The 20,341-nt window shown below is 54.9% G+C and overlaps 4 protein-coding genes across 4 annotated transcripts; 3 read left to right on the top strand and 1 right to left on the bottom strand.

The window, feature by feature from the left end:
• Window positions 1-1,261: 1,261 nt before the first annotated feature.
• CHCHD10 (coiled-coil-helix-coiled-coil-helix domain containing 10) lies at window positions 1,262-3,345 on the top strand. Its single transcript, XM_021687924.1, has 4 exons — window positions 1,262-1,543; window positions 1,806-2,013; window positions 2,890-3,037; window positions 3,138-3,345. Exons 1-4 carry the CDS (start codon window positions 1,503-1,505, stop codon window positions 3,155-3,157), a joined length of 417 nt encoding a protein of 138 aa, XP_021543599.1. The 5' UTR covers window positions 1,262-1,502; the 3' UTR covers window positions 3,158-3,345.
• Window positions 3,346-4,236: 891 nt separating this feature from the next.
• Window positions 4,237-5,732, bottom strand: C14H22orf15 (chromosome 14 C22orf15 homolog). Its single transcript, XM_021687939.1, has 5 exons — window positions 5,708-5,732; window positions 5,001-5,087; window positions 4,769-4,906; window positions 4,457-4,531; window positions 4,237-4,376 (listed from the first exon to the last, which is right to left on the bottom strand). The coding sequence occupies exons 1-5, from the start codon at window positions 5,730-5,732 to the stop codon at window positions 4,237-4,239; spliced, it is 465 nt and encodes a 154-aa protein (XP_021543614.1).
• A 3,787-nt stretch (window positions 5,733-9,519) lies between these two features.
• Window positions 9,520-10,601, top strand: VPREB3 (V-set pre-B cell surrogate light chain 3). The gene is made up of 2 exons (XM_021687897.1): window positions 9,520-9,568; window positions 10,285-10,601. Exons 1-2 carry the CDS (start codon window positions 9,520-9,522, stop codon window positions 10,599-10,601), a joined length of 366 nt encoding a protein of 121 aa, XP_021543572.1.
• Window positions 10,602-15,155: 4,554 nt separating this feature from the next.
• ZNF70 (zinc finger protein 70) lies at window positions 15,156-16,797 on the top strand. Its single transcript, XM_021687925.1, has one exon. The coding sequence runs from the start codon at window positions 15,234-15,236 to the stop codon at window positions 16,578-16,580; it is 1,347 nt and encodes a 448-aa protein (XP_021543600.1). The 5' UTR covers window positions 15,156-15,233; the 3' UTR covers window positions 16,581-16,797.
• The last annotated feature ends 3,544 nt before the right edge of the window (window positions 16,798-20,341 follow it).

Here is a 20,341-nt window from a genome sequence, read left to right as displayed (position 1 = left end):
AAATCAAAGGAGAGGGTGGTGTCCATATTCTGGAAGGGATCCTCCACTCTCATGACCTGGGGCCTCATCACTTCACCAGGGCAGTCTGCTCCATCATGGGCAACCGTGTAGAGCCCAGATCCAGGTAGTGGCTCCCATCCTGCCAGGCAGGGTCCTGAGAAGCTGCAAGGTGAGGCTGTGGGCACCCAGCCTGGGCCGAATAAGGGAAGGAGTCCAAGAGGGACAGGAGGGCAATCAGACCCACTCAGCTCTTCCCTCCAGGTCCCAGTCCAGGGAGTCCTCATAGCCTCTCCAGGAAGGCTCCACAGAGACTCCTAGAGGGCCAGGAGAGGAGACACAAGACCCACCTGCAGTGTTAGCGATCTGTTTCTTTAAAGTGACTCACTTTTGCTTGGGGTGATTTCATCCTCCCTACAATCCTGGTGCCACAAGCCCTCCCTCCCCCCACCCACCCCCCCGCACGCGGGACGGTGATAGGGGAGGGTAAAGAAATCAGAGCTCCTCCCAGCCCAAGGGTAATGATACGGTCACCGAGAAATCACTCAGAAAAAAACATAAACCTCAAGTTCCTGAAGGGTTGGGAAGCGTCCTAAATCCGTGCCTCCGCCCTTCCCTTGGCCTGGAACCAAGGTGGTAAAATCGCGAGGCCACAGGATTCAAACCTGCGCAAACGCCTCTGGGCACCTTTGGAATGGGCATGCTGCTTGTATGTCCCGTAAACGCTGTCATTGTCCGGCGCTGCATCCGCTGCATTTTGCGGGGTAGGGTGTCAGGCGGGGTGCTGGGCCGCATGGGGAGGAGGGGTTCATCCCACCCCAGGAGGGTGCTTCGCAAGGCTTCCCAGGGTTGCAGCGCCTTTGAACCGGGATGGAGTCGAAGAGAGGCTCCGGACGCCCCCTGGCGGGGGTTCTGGGTACGGGTCGCGCCAGGCCTTCCTCTGGGTATTTCTTCCCAGCTCTATTCCTCCACTCTCCCCCACCCCCCGCGGGACCCTGAGGCCAAGTCGTAGTCGGTAAACCCAGTCCGTAGGAGGGGGACCAGAGCCTGGCCTGGCGCCTCGTGCCCCTCCCTTGCTGGCTTCAATCGGTCGCCTCCCTGTCTATTTCTGCCCTGGCGCTCGGACAGCAAACCAACTCCACTCCCTGCGCCCCGCGGTGGTTTTTGAAGGGACTTGGCCCAACGCCCCGGCGTAAGCCCTCGGCACTTTGCAGCATTGGTCCGTGTTCCCAGGGCCCACACAGCTGGGGCCAGGCGCGGGGAGGGCGCAGGGTAACACTGCCAGCTAAGAAGGGCGCTGAGACGAGGTGATGCTGTAAGGGACGGGTCCCGGAGGTGAAGGTGAGGGCTGCCGGACGCCCAGGGACTCCCTCTGGAGGCGTGTCCCCTAGGCCCCGCCCCCTTGCGCCGGCGGTGTTTAGCGGTGCCCCGTTCGTCCCCGAGACAGAACCGCTGCTACTGTCGCGGTCTCCGCCTGCGCTTGGCCGAGTCTCACCGCCACAACCATGCCCCGGGGGAGCCGAAGCGCGGCCGCGCGGCCAGCCAGGTGTGAGCGGGACAGGGGCGGGGGGGGCGGCTAGGGAAGCGCGGGCGCTCCCCCGCAAGGGCGCGATAGCTTGACCTTGGCGGCTGCTGCGCCATCTTGGTGGGGGAGGGGCGGGGGTGCCGCAACCACGTGTCTAGGACTGTGGTCGCCCACCCTTGGGACGGAGGAGGAGGACGGGGTTCGTGTCCGGGAGCTGCAGGCCCCTGGGGCCCCAGTTCAGGGGTCCGGCCGGGATTAACCCTACTTCCCCCCCACCCCGCAGCCGCACTGTTCACCCGCCCGCGCACCCGCCGCCCTCGGCGGCTGCAGCGGCCCCGGCCCCGTCGGGCCAGCCCGGCTTGATGGCGCAGATGGCGTCCACGGCCGCTGGGGTGGCCGTGGGCTCGGCTGTGGGACACGTCGTGGGTAGCGCCCTGACCGGAGCCTTCAGCGGGGGGAGCTCAGAGCCCGCCCAGCCTGCCGCTCAGCAGGTGAGCAGCGGGCTCGGGAGAAACTGAGGCCGACTTCCCACAAGGGTCATGTAGTAGGGTGCTACTGGAATGTCCAGCGAGAAGTGCCCTGGCGTGTTCAGAGTTGCCTCAGGCCCAGGACTCTTATTCCTCACTCTGCTTTTGGCCTCCTGTCACTCACAGGCAGGCTCTCCTAGCCCCTTTCCTGAGGTCAAGGTCCCTAGACTCCCAGGGACCAAGCAGACCTTTAAAAATGGGGAAACCAAAGCCCTTAGCGGTTCAGAGACTGGCCCAAGGTAACCTAACCCTAGTGGAGGGGAGGGATGTTGACGTTCTGAGCCCCTGTTCGTCCCATTCCCAGGTTCTGCCCTACAGTCCCTGCATCCCAAGGGCAAGGGGGTAGCCAGTAGCTCTGAGCCCACTTCCTGCTCACCTCTCCCTTACTGGGCACCCCACCAGTCCTGAGCCAAATGCGGCTTAGTGGCAGGGTCAGGGATCATGAGGATCGCTGTGGCTGAGCCTGGAAGCTGCTAGTACTTGTGGAGGTGGGGCTTATACTCCAAGAGTACAACCACAGCACCTTGCTTTTCTAGAGTCTTTTCCCTCCCTCAGGCCCTACTTGCTCAGCGAGCCCATTATGAGGCAACTGGGAAATGCTGTCCATACCGGCACTAGCATAAGCTGAGTGGGTCTGACAGGGCTGTGGGCTTCTTCTGTTTCACAGATGGAGCAGCTGGGGCTAGACAGGGCAGGCCAGTCTGAGTCAGTCAGCCTGCCAGGGATCCCAGGGGCACCTGGGCTGGGGGTGTGGGGAGCGGCCGGCAGCCCCCAGCTTTGGAGCCCACTTTCGGGTGCCAACCTGGAGCTGACATTGCTGCGTCCTCTAACATATGCCAGGCTCCCACCCGCACTGGCCCCCAGCCCCTGCAGATGGGGCCCTGCGCCTACGAGATCAAGCAGTTCCTGGACTGCTCCACCTCTCAGAGTGACCTGTCCCTGTGTGAGGGCTTCAGCGAGGCCCTGAAGCAGTGCAAGTACAACCACGGTGAGTGAGCAGCCCCTGACCCAGGCAGGAGTGGGAGGGACAGTCTCTCATCCTGCACCTGCAGGCTGACCACCAGCCTGTGCCACTCCTCTCTCCGCAGGTCTGAACTCCCTGCCCTGAAGAGACAGGTGCGGACTGGTGCAGATCCGTGAGCCAGCCCTGCACCCACCTTCACCCCTTCACCGACAGCCGGACCATGACGTCAGATTGTACCCATGTAGCTGGGATTGGGAATGAGGAGGAGGTTTCTTACCCCACAGATGACCGGAGACGCAAATGTGCAATTAAAAGAGTTTATTTTAGACCATAGCCTGCTGTGTGCCCTCTCACTAGCCTGTCTGCTGGGGTGGGGTCAAGGAGCACGGATGAATGTCCCAACTGTGAGGTGCAATTGCTTCACCTTAAGCTGACATCTGGGTGGGGGAGGGGGAGGAGCCCTGTTGTAATCTGATGACCTTGGACAGTCCAGTTAGGAGTGAGGCATTAGTAGGGACCCCAAAGGCATCTGACTCTGGGAACTGGAATCCCAGGACGAGCCTGTTTGTTGCCTCCTGCTCTCAGGGATGCTTCCTCCTTCACCCTCCTTGTCTCTGCCTCTGTATCCCTTTCTCTGCACCCACATCTTGGGGGGCCCCCGTTGGTGGCCTCACATCCGGTCTGTGACCTTGCCCCTCGGGCTGATGCAACTTCTCAGGAAGTCCAGATTCTGCAAGAAGAATGCCCCTGGGCTGCTGTTTGGGCCTGATCACACACGGCAGAGGTCACAGCCAACCCCCTTGGATCAGAGTCCAGCTCAGCCACTTGGCTGTGATGTGCCAGATTACAGGACCTGCCGGAATAGACAAGCAGGCCCTTCAAACCCAAGGCAGACCTCACTATCACGTGCTCTGGGCTGCTGCCTTCATTGAGTTCATCAGCTCTGCATTGAGCACTACTGTGTGCCAGGCTCTATTCGATATCTCCAGGGCACTGAGGACGTCCCTGCCCTTGGTTACTTACCATCTAGTGGAGTGGTGGGGATGTCTCTACATGCAGTGTGTTCCACCTTGTGGGTATTTATGTGTATATGTGTTTGCAGGGTGTGGGGGTGGTGTTTGTGGTGTATCAGCACACATAAGCCTGTCCCCTGGGACTTTTAGGTGTGAGCATCCCCCCAGGTATCCATGTCTCCTCCTTACCTGGCTGGCTTCTGGCCCCAGCTAGCGGATCCTGGATGGCAGGGAGCCCATTCTTCGTGGCCTTGAAGAGGGGCCTTGCTCCTGGTGGCCACGCCGAGTGCTCGTGCGCTTCTTCCGGCCATCACTCATGGGATGTAGGCCTGACAGGTAGCGAAGCTCCTCTGGAAGGCCCAGGAAGCCCTACCTATGGGTGCTGGGGAGAAGGTGCACCTTCCCCCTGGGGCTCAACCATGACACTCACCTGCTAGCTCTGGATACTGGTCATCCAGGTTCTCCAGGAGGGACTCATAGCGGGTGGGGGCCCCACCCTCCCCCTCTGTGGAGGGAGGAAGACCAATTCCTGACTGTCCTGCTGGTCCCCACCCCCACCTCTCACTCTGGACCTGTTTGCTGGTCCTGGCTGGGGCCAACAAGGCATTGGATGGGAAGGGTCAGGGGCTAGGTCCTGGCCAAAGTAGGGGGTGCTGGCCAGGGCCTTGGGTGGTCTCTGGAACTGCTGCCCCCCTCTCACATTCCAGCATAACTCCAGGGGGAAATTTTGGGCCCCACTTACTGATGATCTGCACGAGGACATAGGTCCCACGCTCCTGCAGCAGGGCACTGCCCATGGAAGGGGCCTGGGAAGCCCCTTCCTCCAGTCCCTCATCCAGACTCACAAAGTGCCCATCCTCAGCCAGGAGGGCAATGACCGCTGGGAAGGCAGAGAGGGAGGCAAGGCAGGGCTGGCACCTCTGCCTGGAGGGCCCTCGGCCCCTCCTCCCCAGCACCCCTCCCTGCCCCCTCACCATCTGGGGGCACCTGCCCCCTCTGCCTCAAGTGGGCGGTGAGGGTCACCGGGCTGCACCAAGTGTTCACCAGCTCCCAGCAGCCAGCTGTAGGGGCGGGGCAGAGGTGAGCAAATGGTACCCTCTGCTTCCCCCCGATCTGGGACCATCTGTCTCCCATCTCTTCTCTAACCAGAGCAGGGAATAAGACTCCAGGATTAAGACTGTACACTCCTCCATCCATCTCTTGAGATGCTGGTGACCAGGGCACACAGCTCTTGCCTCCTGCACTGGATGCCCCCCTCCCACTCCAACGCTGCCTCTGCACAAGACCTCCCTCCAGCACTGGAACCCCCACCTCCCATCCCGGGCCCACCTGCCACCGGAAGTCAGGAAATCTGCGCCTGATGTACCCTGAAGCTTGAGGACCACTGACCGAATTAAGAGATTGTGTAATTTAAAAACACACCCCATGGTGATGTGGTGGGTGCTCTTCTAGAGGAGCCCGTGGGAACTTCCCAGGACCCAGCCATCGGGGTTGCCCCTCAAGGGATTCCAAGCATTCTGTCTGCTTCTTCATAGAGCTGTTTCCCTAACCACCCCCATCCTCTTATGCAGGTGCATCCCCCTTCCCCACACTGCCTCCCCAATCTCCCCAGGGCAGAGGGAAGCAAGCTTCTGAATGTACCACCCCCCTACCCATCTGAGGGACAGGAGACCCCACTTACCTCCAAACATCACTTTGATAAACATGGCTGCAGGGGAGAGGAGACAGATGTGGGGGCTTTGATCCCCTAACCCCCGACTTTCCAACTAAGGAAGGATCTACGGCTGAGATCTATTCAGGGAGGGATGGCACTGCCGGGAAATGTGTATGTGTGTGGGAATGGGTGGGTGGATCCGGGCTTAGGTCCTTGCTTGACTACCCTTGGGGCTGGACCCCACCGGTGTAGAGGGGTCCCTTTGGCTTCCTCTTCCTCCCGCCTGTGGGTCAGAGCAGCCCGAGGAGACTGAGGCCCTCCCAGCTTCCAAGCTGGTCTCCATGGCAGTGGGAGCTGCCAAGTCATCTAGGCAGGAAATGCCTTCCCCTGCAGTATCCTGGTAACAGGATCTGGGGCGGGAATATGGGCACTCCCTAAGGCAGGGCTACAGTGGGGGCTCAAGCCTTGTGGTCCAGGGATGGCCCAAGACCACATCCCCCCACCAGTAGAGACAGAGCTCCCAGGCTGAAAGGGGGGGAGATTCCTGGATTGGGGCCGCTGGCCCTGGGAAAACCCCCACTATGAGCTGGTAGGGCTGTGGCCATGGCGGAAGCAGGGGTTCTTACCACCCTTGCAGTTCCCTACCTACTAAGGCCCTCTTCCCTGTGCTGTCTTTCCTCTCCCTCTCTGCCTTCCTCCTGACCTCCAGCCTCCCCTCTCTTTCCTCTGTCCTTGTTTGGGCAAGTTTCTTGAGGTATGATTTACATACAGTAAAATTCACCCTTTTTCGTATTTTTGAGTTTTGACAAATCTCATAGAGCCACCACCACAGTTGGGAAGCAGATCATCTCCCTCACCCCCCAGAATTCCTTTATGCCCCTTTGTAGTCCATGCCAGTCCCTGGCCACTATGGCTCTGTGTTCTGCCCCTGCCTTTTCCAGAATCATATAAAAGGAATCATAGAGCATGGAGCCTTTTGAGTCTGGTTTCTCTCACTCAGCATGAGATTCACTCAATAGCTCATTCCTTCTTACTGCTGAGGAGGGTCCCATTGTCTGGATGTGCCAGTTTGTTGATCCATTCACCTGCTATTGTTTGGATTGTTTCCAGTTTTTTGCAATTATGAACAAAGCCATATAGACATTGGCAGACAGGATATTGTGTTTCTCTGCCTCTCCATCCATGCCCATCCTTTCTTTGACTTTCTCTCTCCCTTTCTCTCTCTCTTCATCATCTCCTTTCCTTCCTCCCCCTAGCACCCCCTCTGTCTCTCTCAGTTTCTGTCTCCTGTACCCCCTGTCTATGAGCCCCTACCAGACCCCTTCAGCCAGGGTGCCAGGTAGGCGTCTGGATTAGGCTTCCTACCTTTGCCAGCTCCCTTTCCCCAAGGTTTTGGAAATGCAACCCCCCCCCCCCCCCCCCCAGGGTGATTAGGCTATTTGTCCTGCCCTCTGGGCCACTGACTCAAGAGGAGGACTGAATCCTCCGCGCAGCTTGCCGAGCATCACACTCTGCCTCTGGATAAGCACTCAGCTCAGTGCTTCCCCCTGTAGAAAGCGGGGGGGTTGGGGGGGTGGGGGGGTGGTAAGAACACGGCTCAGCAGAGTCCTTGTGAGGATTAAATGTGGTAACTTTCTTTCTTTTCTTTATTTCTTTTTCTTTCTTTCTTTCTTCTTTCTCTTTCTTTCTCTCTCTCTTTCTTTTTAAGTAAACTCCACACCCAGTGTGGGGTTTGAACCCTGAGATTAAGAGTTGCATGCTCTCCCAACTGAGCCAGCCAGGTGCCCCTTAAACGTGGTAACTTTAAAGTGCTACCTTGGTGCTCAGGATGCAGGAAGCACTCAGAATCAGCACTGTGCAAACAAGCAGTGTTTCGCAGATTTATTTAAACACAGGACACTTTCTTCCCAGGACACCACTGTCACTGGGGCCCTGTGTCCTGCAGAGCACAGCTCAGGAGGGGCTGCAACCATATTCCAGAAGAATGTCCATGCCGAGCCCTGGAGCCTCAGCTCCAACAACCATCACTGTTGTCCCAAGGGTTCATTTTCACTGCTGCCTTAACAGTCTTTGATCTTGAGTGTTTTGGAGATGCCCTAAGGAGATGTTAGAAACAGAATGGGACTCGTTGGAAGGGGGCTTTATAACCTCCCCCAAGGGAACTCTCAAGGCTTTGAGTTAATGAGAACGCACCGTTTTAATTACTTTTATTATTATTTAGGTATGCTAAGGCCAGCAGACCAAGAGATTGCCATTGAGAAGACAGTTTGTTCCCCGCAGATCTCTAGGGGATGGGGTGTGCCGCACCACAGAGGGACACGTGGGGAAGCACCCGGTAGGTCAGCAGGCAGAGGGTGAGAGGGAGCCTTATGGTTTCTGAGGGAAAGAACAGGTGAGGCAGAGTGAGCAGGCTCCAGAGTGGCTAGTTTGAATAATTTCAGGGCTCTGGGGCATCGGGGCTGTCCCTGGCTGTCAGGTACCTGGCCCTGGGTGACTAAGGCAGGAGTACAGTGGCCCAGAGTATGAGAGCCATAGAGGAGGTGGTTGGGGATGTGGGCTCTGGATTGGTTTGCATTTGATAAATACCCGGTCGGGTCAGTTATTTACTATCTCTAGGAACTGGGTAGCCCTGGGAGGGTCAGTCCCTCCAAGGTCAGCAAGGCCCCAGATGTCAAAGCATCAAAATACAGAAAATGCAAGGCATGATCAATACACGCACTGTGCCTGGCACTGAGCAAATAAATCCCACCTACTTCTTCACACCCCTCGGGCTGGCACTATGCTCATCTTCATTTTCCAGAGAGGGGAAGGAATTCGGCTGAAGTTGTGTAGTTAAGAAGAGGAGGATCTGAGAGTCAAGTTTGAACCCCAACTTGGGAAGTCAGCTCCTCCACCCGTCTGGCAGATTAAAGGGACTGACCATGTCAAGTGTTGGCGAGGATATCTCTGGACCTCTCCTACCTGCTGGTGGCAGTGCAGATCGGTACAACCATGGGACACTGGTAGTATCTACTAAAGCTAAATGTACATTTTCCCTCCACCCAGCAACTCCAGTCCTGGGTGTCTACCGGAAGAAATGAGAACACAGGTGCACCAAAGACACTGACAGGGATGTTCACAGCAGTTTTATTTGTAATGGTTAAAGACTGGAAAGCACCCAAATGTGTATTAACAGGAGAATGGAGAAGCTGTGGATACGCTGTGGTTTATCCACATGTAACTATGAGAATGAATTAGACATTGCTGCACACATACGGATGACTCTCCTAATGTTGAACAGAAGCAGCAGGAGCAAAAGGAACACACTGTCATTCCACTTAGAGTTGGTGTTCTAGAGCAAGCAAAATTGATCTAAGTGATTGAAGTCAGAATGATGGTTACCCTTGGGGTTAGAGAGCCTGTTACTGATGGGGATGGCACATGAGGGAGCCTTCTGGGGAGATGGAAACATTCTAAATCGTCACCTGGGTAGAGGTTGTGGGGGTGGAGATATATATATATATATCTCCATATAAATAAGATCATTAAGCCATACACTTAAAATCTATGCACCTTATCCTACATGAGTTACACCTCAATAAAAAAGCATCTACCTGCTATAACTGCATGTGTATGTGTGGATTTCTGGACTCCTGTTCTCAGAGGGCCCTGTGGGGCCAGGATCCTGACATTTGGGCCCAGCTGTTGGGCCCCAGCCACTATACCCCCATGCCCCCACCCCTAGTCAATGGGTTGATTTGCATGCCTTGTCATGGTCCAGGGGCTTCCCCTGCCTGTGCTCTGAAGCACCTGGAGCACTCCCAACAGAACAACTCCTGTCTGCCTCCCTGCCTCTAGCCATGGCCTGCTGGCATCTGGCCCTCCTTCTGACTGGGGCCCTCCTGTCCGGTGAGCTCCCCCTAGGCCTGGCTCACCTGGGGTGGGGTGGGGGATGGCACTGGCTCCAGAAGGCCCCTGCAAGGAAGCAAATCAATGTGGGCAGTGGGAGGGTTCTAGAAGGGGCATTAAGGTGGAGGGGAGAACTAGCTACAGCTGGCTCTGCCCTAGACCTGGGGCAAGTCACTTCTCTGTGTGGGCCTGTTTCCTCATTTGTGAATGACCAGATCGTTAGGATCCCTTCACGTTCTGATTCTTTGGGGACTCAGAAGAGATTGGAAGTGGTCAGTCACCTTTTTAGTTTTTCACATGGGAAGCTATCCCAAGGGCTTCAGGGACAAACTCTCCTTTAGAAGATTCTCAGCAGCCAGTTGTCTGAGGTTGAGCTGATGGGTGGGACAGCCCAGGAGGCTTCCTGGTGGTGGTAGCCAGAGTCTGGAAGAGCCAGTGTGACTGAAGGGTAAGGAACGGGGGTGGGCAGAGAAGGACCCAGAGGCCACCAGTCCCCATACTCTGAACTCTAGGTGCTCAACTGAACACAGATTCTTGCGAACATAAAACAAATGAGGACTTAGGGGTTGCCATCTTTGTTCCCCATCCCTCTCAATTCCAAGGCACTGGGCTATGAGGCTTTCGGGAGTCAGAGTCTCCTTGGAATCTGATCAAGCCTTCGTGGGGTGGGGACAGGAAGAAAAGAGCCCATGGGTCTCTCTCTTTCTCTCTCTCAGTCTCTCAGCCAGGCTTGGCCCAGCCGGATGCACTGCTGGTCTTTCCAGGCCAGGTGGCCCAACTCTCCTGCATGCTCAGCCCCCGCCATGCCACTGTCGGGGAGCACGGCGTGTCTTGGTATCAGCAACGGGCAGGCAGTGCCCCCCGATATCTCCTCTACTACCGCTCAGAGGACAACTACCACCGGCCGCCTGACATCCCTGACCGCTTCTCGGCAGCCACAGACGCTGCCCACAATGCCTGCATCCTGACCATCAGCCCCGTGCAGCCTGAGGACGACGCAGATTATTACTGCTCTGTGGGTTACACATCCTAGGGGTGGAGTGTGGGATGAGTGCCTCTCGTCTGCCTCTCATTTCTGCACTCTGACCTTGGGCCCCCCTCTTTCTTCAAAACTTGATTTTGCTCCTCTGTAAAATGGGTTAATAATATTAAATCTGTAAAAAATAATATCAAACATGTGAACAATAACTATGCGGAGGGCCATGAAATTCCTGCTGAAAAAGTGACTGGGAGTGTGGGGGTAGGGATTCTGGGGATTGTTACAGAAGAGGAAGCACCTGAGACCCTTGGGGCAGGGCCCAGCCTCTCTACTGGCCCCCAGGGGGCTTAGACTGGTGGCCTGGGCTTCCTGTGACCTGAGGAGCTGGAGGAAGAGAAAAAGGAACCAGCTCTTGCTGCTCCTAGCTCTGCATGGTTGGTTGTGGTTCAACGCTCAAGGGGTGACTGGACAGGGTCCTCATGGAGCCCAGGCTGCTAGCTTGGGGGCCGAGGGGAGCTCCTGCTTACTCCTTGATGGGGCAGGAAGGCAGGTGTGAGTATGTATGTGGTGTGGGGGCACTCAGAGGCACCCCAGGGCTTAGATGGAGGGTACTCCGCTGCGGAGCGAGGCCGGGTCGGCTCAGGTGGGCAGCATCTCTCCAGTTAGGAATGTGTGTTCTACTGGTCCCGTGATAGGGCTGTGCCCCCTCCCCTACCAGTTCTCCCACAGGCAGGGAAGGTTGTACCTGAGCAGCTGCGCCGAGTGGGGAGCACTGAGTGGAAGAGCAATCCTTATTAGAAGCAGAGCCGAGCGTCTGGGTTGGGGGGGCGGGGCTCAAGAACACACTCTTCTTCCTTCCCGGTTCCTTATGTCTCGAGGTCATCCCTCACATGCACTGGAGTTGGGGATCTCCAGGGTCCAGCCTACACTCCCAGCAGTCTCCTGGGCCCTCACTCGGCCCCTTCTCATCTCAGTTTCTGCTGATACCAGCTGGGCAGGCAGGACCGAGGCTACCCAGGAAGGGTGAATCATGCAGGACCTCTGGGCCTGTGCGGGGTGACAGGCTCCACAGCTCTGGGAACCCCTTCCCTTCTCCTGAAGACCCCACCCCCCGCGGCCACTGGCTCGCCCCCACCCGCAGGGCAAGTGCCGCAGGAACTCGGCCGCCTGCCTGCGGCTCTAGGCCCGCCCGCCCTTCCCAGCCTCAGTTGCCTCTTCCTCACTCCCGCCAACGGCTGACCAGATGTGTTGCCCAGGACCAGGATTTGCTTTGGGAAAGGCCCGGTGCCCAGTCCCTGTCCTGGCGCCGCGAGCGGGAGCGGTTACGCGCGCGGACACCAGGCGCCGCAGGAGCACCGAGACACGGGGACCTCCACGCGGCCTAGAGCGGTCCCGGAAGTGCCCGCGGGCCAGGGGGCGGGGCTCCGGGCGCTCGGGCCGCCGCGGGCTCCGCGTCAGCAGCCGCCGCAGAGCGAGGCCGGGTCGGCCGCGGGTTGGAGCAGCTCAGGTGCGGCCCCGCCCCGCCCGCCCGCGGCCCCGCCCCGGCCCAGGTGAGTGGCTCGGCGTCGGCCGGTCTGACCACTTGTCCCTCCGGTGGCCTGGGGTGTGGGCGTCCCTCATCGGTGGGAAGCGTGTAGGGTCTCCCGCATCGCCGCTCGGGCGGCGTGTGCGTGTCCGCAGCCGCTCGCAGGCTTCCAGCCAGGAAACCTTACGGACCGAGGGTCTCCCGGGTGCCCAGGCCCTGAGGGCTCCCCGAAGCAAAGGGTGACGGATGCAGGAGGAGCCGAGGAGGCCCCAAGAGAGGTGGGAAGGTGGGGTTCCAGACCTTTGGATCTTCGGTCCAAAAATATTTAAAACGTTGAGGACAGATAAAGAATTGCCAACTTTCTAAACAGAGTGGAGACTTCAGCATATAGGTGGTCCATAGTGGGAATGGAAAACCCCTAAGGAGGGAACCTTGGAAACACCAGGATTTAACAGGCGGGTGGAAGAAGAGTTGCAATCACAGATACCAAGAAAAGGGGATCAGAGAGCATTAAAACTGGGGGGGGGGGGGGGGGGGGGAAAGGGAGAGAACTTTCAGAAATGAAGGGAATAAAGCAGGAGGTGGGAAGGGGGCTGGGGGGTTCAAAACCTTGAGGCGTTCAGGTAGGCAAGGTGGGTTTAATGAAGGGGTGGACCCGTATTATCACATCTTCCAGGTTTTCAAGAGAAAGCCTGAAACACAGAGTTTCCAGTATTGGCAGCTAAGTCAAACAAAAAAAAAGGTTCCAACTCTTTTCCAGCCAAACAAAACGTGTCTGTGGCAGGATCCCCAGGCTGCCAATTTGCAACTTCTGAAATGAAGGGTTTTGAGAAGGGAGCTATTGGTGAGCACTGCCAAAAGGGGTGGGAAAGTGAGGGCTGAGAAGAGAGGGATTGGCCATAAGGAGGTCACTGGATGCAAGAGCTGAAGATGCTGAAGTCCCAGCTGAAATTGGAAACTTGAAATTTGTCTCCGTGCGGTACACAGTCCTATGATTTTCTTTGGCAACATTTAACATCTTAGGAGGAATTGACGGAGAACGTTGGTATTTGGCAGCTGGTTGCAGCAGGGCAGGGAGGCAAGGAACGTGATGCTGGTCAGAGTCTATAGTTCGATCCATGATAGAGTCTAAGCTAGACAGGGAAGGGTGGACTAGAAGAGAGAACCAGGGTGAAATTGGTGGGTTGTTATACCTGATGAGATCAATCTAGAGAACCTGAAGGACTGGAGATTATGGTTGCTGAAGAGGGAGGGAAAGGGAGTTAAGTGGTCAAAGAATTTTTGAGACTACTTCAGTTCTGTGCTTTTCACACCTGGCCTTTTTACTGCCTTATAATTCATTAAAAAAAAATCATTTCCAAGTAGGAATGAGTTCCATCGTGACTATGCTGATTAACTTAGTGTGTTTTTGTTTTACTTTATTTATTTGACAGAGAGAGACACAGTGAGAGAGGGAACACAAGCAGAGGGAGTGGGAGAGGGAGAAGCAGGCTTCCCGCGGAGCAGGGAGCCTGACGCGGGGCTCAATCCCAGGACCCTGTGATCATGACTGAGACGAAGGCAGACGCTTAACGACTGAGCCACCCAGGCGCCCCAACTTAGTGTGTTTTTTGAGCTGCTTAACTATCTGTGTTTCAGTGTACTGCTAATAGCACCTTTGTATAGAGTTGTGAGGATCAGATGCAAATGTGCTTATAGAAGGTCTAGTAGTGCCTAGCACATAGTAGATGCTCAATAAACATGAGCTGTTATCATTATCATGGTACCTGGGGTTTCCCTTTAACTTGCACGGCAATTTCTGAATGGGGTCCTGAGGGGCTCCCTCAGAGGCCACCACAGTGGGATGGGGGGTGTTCCAGGATCCGTCCATGTCCCTATGAAAACAACCCCCATTAACTGGAGCAGCTCTGCTTTTGTCTTTTATTTATTTATATCTCCGAGACGATTTATTTGAATAAAGAGTTCTGTGCTCCCCTCCCCTCAAAAAAGTGTGGCCATCAGTTCTAGCACAAAACCAAGTGGCTTTTCCTCCATTCAGTCTTGTATTTATGCAACCAATGTGCGTGGAGATTGTCCTGTTGTGCTGGGGGCTGGGGCTGGGGGCTCCACAATGAAGGGAGCTCTCAGGCAGTGGTGGCAGGAGTCCTGAGAGCCCATGTTTGCCATCCAGGATGGTGAGTGCTGTGCTGCACACGTGCACTGAGCTCTGCAGGCACTGAGGGGGTGTGCCCTCAGTGCCCTCAGAGATCACCAGTCTTAGGATGCAGAGAAGGGGACGTTAGGACTGAGTCTGGGAAGATGATCCAGTGGCAGTCTGAGAAGAGAGGGGGACCTGTTAGGAGGAGGAAGCATTTAGGGCTGTGTGGAAGGAGAGGCTGGAGATGGGGCTGGAAGGGCTAGTACTGTGAAGGGCTTTGGGAAGGATTTGGGCTGCTGCAAGATCCAGAGACAGATGATCAGGCCTGTGTTTGGGGTATTTGACGCTGGTGTCAATGTAGACAACAGACCTGAGGGAGGAGTAGAAGCTGGAGGCAAGTGGTCATTTGGGAGGTGAGTATGGAAGTAATCCTGGGGAGTTGCCCTGAGGCCTGGGCTGCGGACTGACAGAGAGGCAGAAGCCTCTTAATAAAGCCTCAGGAAATGGACAGACTAGGCGTATGGGGTGAGAGAGGGGGAAGGTCTAGGCTGACTCCCAGGGTTGTGGCGTGGGCACCTGGCTGGAGGGGGTGCAGCTAACCTAGTATAGGAGGGAAGTTTGCGCTGTCTCCAAAACCCCCATCCCCAAGGTCCTCCATTAGCCAGAATCTTGCCCCCTTTCCATAATGGCCCCACTCCTGCTCTCATCTACCTCTCTGAGCACCTTCAGTCTTTAGATTCTAGACCCCATGGTGTAGCACTTGATTCTGTCTGTCTGTCTTCTTTGTAGTTGTTTCTGATCAATCAGACTTGTCCCTAACTCAGTGGGGATCATCTCAAGGGCAAGCTTGTATCTTATTTTGTCTTGTCCAGGAAAGATTCTGGCACAGGAAGGAGGTACGTACTAGGTGCTTGATTTGACAATATCCCTTGTTTTCTTCTCAGATTGGGAGAACAGTAAGTGTGTCCTTAAGAAGACTATCTTTCGAGAACTACAGTCATTGGGGGGTGATACTAGAGTCACAATGGAGGTTCCACCAGCAGCCAAGTTTGGTGAGACCTTTGTGTTTGAGGACAGCTTAGAGATGCAGCAAGAACTCTTCCCAGAGGAGGACCTGGGGGACCCTTTTCTTCAGGAAAGAGGTTTAGAGCAAATGGCTGTTATTTATAAGGAGATCCCTCTCGGGGAGCAAGACGAGGAACATGATGATTATGAGGGCAATTTCAGTCTGTGCTCAAGCCCTGTTCAGCATCAGAGTACCCCCCCAGTAAACAGATCCCAGGATGATGAAATCTTCAGCCCAACCTTCTTCCAGAAATCAGACCTTAGTATGTGTCCGATAATCCACAGTGGAGAGGAACCCAATAAACACAGTTGTGAGAAGGCGAGCAGGGCACACTCAGGACCTAACAAACCTCACAGAACTGCGCCACCCGCAAAACCCTATGCGTGTCGGGAATGCGGGAAGGCCTTCAGCCAGAGCTCACACCTTCTCAGGCACCTGGTGATTCACACTGGGGAGAAGCCCTACGAGTGTTGTGAGTGCGGGAAGGCCTTCAGCCAGAGTTCACACCTTCTCAGACATCAGATAATTCACACTGGGGAGAAGCCCTACGAATGTCGGGAATGCGGAAAGGCCTTTCGTCAGAGCTCAGCCCTCACACAACACCAGAAAACCCACACTGGGAAGAGACCGTATGAGTGTAGGGAATGCGGGAAAGATTTCAGCCGGAGCTCAAGTCTCAGAAAACACGAGAGAATCCACACGGGAGAGAAACCTTATCAGTGCAAGGAATGTGGGAAATCCTTCAACCAGAGCTCTGGCCTGAGCCAGCATCGGAAAATCCACACCTTGAAGAAGCCTCACGAATGCACTCTCTGTGGGAAAGCCTTTTGTCACAGGTCCCACCTCATTCGGCACCAGAGGATTCACACTGGGAAGAAACCTTACAAATGTGAAGAGTGTGGGAAGGCCTTCAGCCAGAGCTCCAACCTCATTGAACATCGTAAGACTCACACCGGCGAAAAACCCTACAAATGCCATAAGTGTGGGAAAGCCTTCAGCCAGAGCTCCTCCCTCATCGAGCACCAGCGCATCCACACTGGGGAGAAGCCCTATGAGTGCGGCCAGTGTGGGAAGGCCTTCTGCCACAGCTCTGCCCTGATTCAGCACCAGAGAATCCACACTGGGAAGAAACCCTACGCGTGCAACGAGTGTGGCAAAGCCTTCCGGCACAGGTCAGCCCTTATTGAGCACTATAAAACCCACACCAGAGAGAAGCCCTATGAGTGTAACAAATGTGGCAAGTCCTTCAGGGGAAGCTCACATCTTATTCGGCATCAGAAAATCCATGCTGGGGAGAAGCTCTAGAAGGAGGAGCTCACACCAAAGCTTGAAACCCTTTCCCAGATGGAACCCACACCCCATCGCCTTGTCTGTAAGACCCCACCCACCTCCCTGATCCCAGGGCCGAGTGGAAACGTGCCACCCCCAGAGCTTCTGGCCACCCACGCTGGCAGCCAGGCCCCCTCGCGCCCCTCCCCCAGGCGCCCCACACGCAGCAGGTTTACTGAGTGGGAGGGTGGAGTAATGGGAAGGCCGCTGAATCAGAGGCCTTCCCATTTGACTCCCAAGCCTGTGAGATTGAGTTTTGCCATCTCTTCGCCTTTGTCAAAATCCAGAAGAATAAACACCAGAGGGAGAAAGTTGAGTTAAACGCACAAAAATGTCAGATGAACTCTCTAACGTCAGCTGCAGTCTGGCACTTTGAGAAGACAGAACTGTGCTCACAGTCTGAATCCGCTAAAGAAAAATGAATCCGAAAGTAGATATGTTAACAGCAAAATGGAATCTTCCATTTGGCTTGGGCACTGGTGGGGACAACCAAAACAGGTTACAGAAGAGAGGGAGGGGGCGCCTGGGTGGCTCAGATGGTTAAGCGTCTGCCTTCGGCTCAGGTCATGATCTCAGGGTCCTGGGATCGAGTCCCGCATCGGGCTCCCTGCTCCTTGGGAGCCTGCTTCTCCCTCTGCCTTTCTCTCTCACTCTGTCTCTCATGAATTAAAAAAAAAAAAAAAAAGAAGAGAGGGAGGGTCTGGAAGGATTCATTCTGGGTTGGGGAAGGGAGTGGTGAGCCCCTGGCATGGTCTCTTAATCCCTGTTCTTGGTTAGAGTAAGGGTGGTTTCTGGCAGATGGCCTTCACAGGACGGTAGAGGTTTGGTCCTGTAGGCCAGAGGACATTTGACCCTGGCTTTGACTCAGCCTGGCATAAGGCATCAGTGCCCTCCAGTTATAACTTCTCCACAAGACCTAGGGCTCCCAAGACCACAGTGTGCCTTGGTTGGCCCCAGGGCCCGTTTCTGGTCTGGGGGCTCTGCAGCCACCTCTCTGCTCTCCAGTGCTGGGGGACCTAGGAAGCAGGGCGATTCAGTCAGAGGTCCCAAGTTGGAGCTTGAGGAAGCTCCAACGCTCTGTTTCCCTATCTATGAGATGGAGATATTGGGACCTGGCCAACTCCTGTTCAGAATGAAACCACCCATGAAGTGCTTTGGCAACTGGCAGTTGAGGATGGAGACCCAGAGGGACCCTTGCCCCACCCAGAGATCTATTTCCTAAAGGCCCAAAAGGCATCCCTGCTGTTCCCCGGATGGCAGGGCCTGCAGCCCACCCTCTCGTTGAACTGGGGCTTAGGCTTTTCTTCACTCCCTCCAGTCTGTATCCTGGGCTGTGGATGCCCTGTGGGGCCACCTTCCAGACAGGAACCCTTTCCAGATGCCATCCTCAACCTCTCCCCAGAAGCAGTGTGGTCTGCGTCCCCATACTTCTGTCCTCTCTCCTCAGGCATTATTCAAAAAGTACCATTGCCTGTTCCCTGCCTAGACCAATTCAGTCGGCATCCCCAGAGGTGGGGCTCAGACAGTGGTGTGTTTTTAAAGCTCCCCAGGTGATCAGAATGTTCCAGTAGGTAGCCAGGATGTGAGCTCTATGCTAGGCATCTTGCAACCCCAGCATCTCCCAAATGTCAGGCCTGCTTGCCGTGAGCAGAGTTTGAAGGTGGCCATTCTGTCTCAGTCCCCATGCCTCCCATCCGCCAGGTATGGGCTCAGGCTGTGCCGTGTCTGGCTGGTTGAGAGGTGTTTGTCCCAGGTCCTCAGGCCTTCGTGTGGCCACCGGGATCTCTTGGGTACTGCCTTCCCCCAGGCTCCTCCGAGGCAGGCTGAGCGATTCTTTTTTTTTTTTTAAAGGTTTTATTTATTTGACAGAGAGATAGCGAGAGCAGGAACACAAGCAGGGGGAGTGGGAGAGGGAGAAGCAGGCTTCCTGCTGAGCAGGGAGCCCGATGCGGGACTCGATCCCAGGACCCTGGGATCATGACCTGAGCTGAAGGCAGACGCTTAACGACTGAGCCACCCCCCTAGGCTGAGCGATTCTGAAGTTTTCCAAAAGTTTATAGCTGGAATCCCATTACCTGCATCATGGGAACACTGGCTATTTCAGCTAATCAGAAGCTCAGCTTGGTGCTCATGTATAGTTTTGATGAATAAAAATGGACAAGTAATTGTTACTTAGCAAGTGGAGCTTGGCAGGCTGGAGATTTTAAAAGGCCAGGTCTCCAGCTGGGGGGATGACAGTGGGCGTCCCAGCCATGAGGACAGCAGCCACTCCTGTCCAGCTCCTCTCTGTTGCGTGAATGTGTGAAACCTTGAGCCAGCACCCGGGTCTCCTAGAACCTACCGTACCACCAGCTAGAGTGGCCTGACTGGCTGGCCCTGGGGATTGCCTGCATGTGGCCTGCGCTGCGGGTCTTCAGTCACTTACTAAGAGTGCAGAGAGAATTGAGACCCCTGCTCTGCGTGGGTGGGAGAGCAGCCCCCTCCCCAAGATCTACCTCCTCGCGCCCCCCCCCCCCCCCCCCCCTTTCGGCCTCACCTTGGCCAGGCCTGTCCTTATCCGGCAGTCATCGGTTTCCTACCTTTGATGTCTCTCCGTGTGCTTCTGCACGCCCTAGCCAAATTGATTTTCTTAAAGCATCTCTTTGCACATGCCACCATGCTCCTTAAAGCCAACCCTCAGGGGCTTTTCTGCGCATAAGCCCCCATTTCAGCCAATCTGGTTTGCTCCTGAACAGACCACAGGGGGTTCATGCCACCCTGCCCAGATGCTCCCTCCTCTGTCAGCTTCCCTTACCTCGTTTTATGCCATTCTTGCATTTTGGAATATGCACTTTCTCCTCCTCCTGGTCCCCCCGGCCATCTCCTCCTTCCTCTCAACAATTTATGTAACATGGGGATTGAGACCCCCTTTCTGAAGGGTTGACAGATTCTCACATAACCATGGTAGGACCAGGTACTTTTCAAAGTGTGAGCAGAACCTAGTACCTTCTGTTCACATTCCTTTACTGTTTTATGTATTTTTAAATCCTTCAATTTATTTAGGTTCTTGAACAGTGTAATATTACAAGAACATCCTGGTAGTATTTTAATTGTCCTTGGATTTCGTTGTTTTATGTTTGTCTTACATTTTTTTCCTTCTTATGGTAGATGTTGAGTGTTGTAAAGCTCCAACTCTTGGTTTTGTTGACTAATCAAATGGTTTTGTCGAAGTGTATGTATTCTGTCTGCTTTTTTTTTTACTTCATATTTTACATTTCTGAAATTATTTAGATATAGCTAATCATATTTTTAATGTTTCTAGTAAATGCAGGTACTTTGGTCTAGGACTTTTTTCTTAGAGCTTTTTCTGCACTCTGTCAGTTTGACATGTGCAAGTTTTTGTTACCATATGAGGAATTTCCTTTTGGCCCAAGGGTGGTTGTTTTTTCTGTATTTCCAAGTGATGAATGCATAGGTCATTGCTGTTCTTTACTGTGCTGTGGTGTCAACATTTCTAAGTGTCCATGGAACCTACTCTGGGCCTGAAGATATGATCAATTTTTATAAAGCATTTGTCAATCTCAAGAAATGGGTTTGTACTCCATCAGTTCTATTTGTTACTCAAATTCATACTTTCTCTGTTGTTTAGTTCTTGACTTGGGTCTGCAGACTGTCTAGGAGTCCGTGGGTGCACAGGTTTATTTTAGAGGCAGCAGAGAGGAATGGAACAAAACTGGGTGGTTACATACGTGAAAGAA

Source organism: Neomonachus schauinslandi, chromosome 14 (assembly GCF_002201575.2).
Source record: "Neomonachus schauinslandi chromosome 14, ASM220157v2, whole genome shotgun sequence".
In the NCBI taxonomy this organism is placed as follows: Eukaryota; Metazoa; Chordata; class Mammalia; order Carnivora; family Phocidae; genus Neomonachus; species Neomonachus schauinslandi.
The sequence above is the reverse complement of the archived record's forward strand: the minus strand, read 5'-3'. Positions and strand labels throughout refer to the sequence as shown.

Excerpts from the sequence above, each read along its gene's own strand:
- CHCHD10 (XM_021687924.1), top strand. The coding sequence starts at position 1,503 with ATGCCCCGGGGGAGCCGAAGCGCGGCCGCGCGGCCAGCCAG. Across the intron at positions 1,544-1,805 it reads GCGGCCGCGCGGCCAGCCAG|CCGCACTGTTCACCCGCCCG; the intron begins GTGTGAGCGGGA and ends CCCACCCCGCAG. Across the intron at positions 3,038-3,137 it reads GCAGTGCAAGTACAACCACG|GTCTGAACTCCCTGCCCTGA; the intron begins GTGAGTGAGCAG and ends CTCTCTCCGCAG.
- VPREB3 (XM_021687897.1), top strand. The coding sequence starts at position 9,520 with ATGGCCTGCTGGCATCTGGCCCTCCTTCTGACTGGGGCCCTCCTGTCC. Across the intron at positions 9,569-10,284 it reads GACTGGGGCCCTCCTGTCCG|TCTCTCAGCCAGGCTTGGCC; the intron begins GTGAGCTCCCCC and ends TCTCTCTCTCAG.
- C14H22orf15 (XM_021687939.1), bottom strand. The coding sequence starts at position 5,732 with ATGTTTATCAAAGTGATGTTTGGAG. Across the intron at positions 5,088-5,707 it reads TATCAAAGTGATGTTTGGAG|CTGGCTGCTGGGAGCTGGTG; the intron begins GTAAGTGGGGTC and ends CCGCCCCTACAG. Across the intron at positions 4,377-4,456 it reads CCAGTATCCAGAGCTAGCAG|AGGAGCTTCGCTACCTGTCA; the intron begins GTGAGTGTCATG and ends TGGGCCTTCCAG.
- ZNF70 (XM_021687925.1), top strand. The coding sequence starts at position 15,234 with ATGGAGGTTCCACCAGCAGCCAAGTTTGGTGAGACCTTTGTGTTTGAG.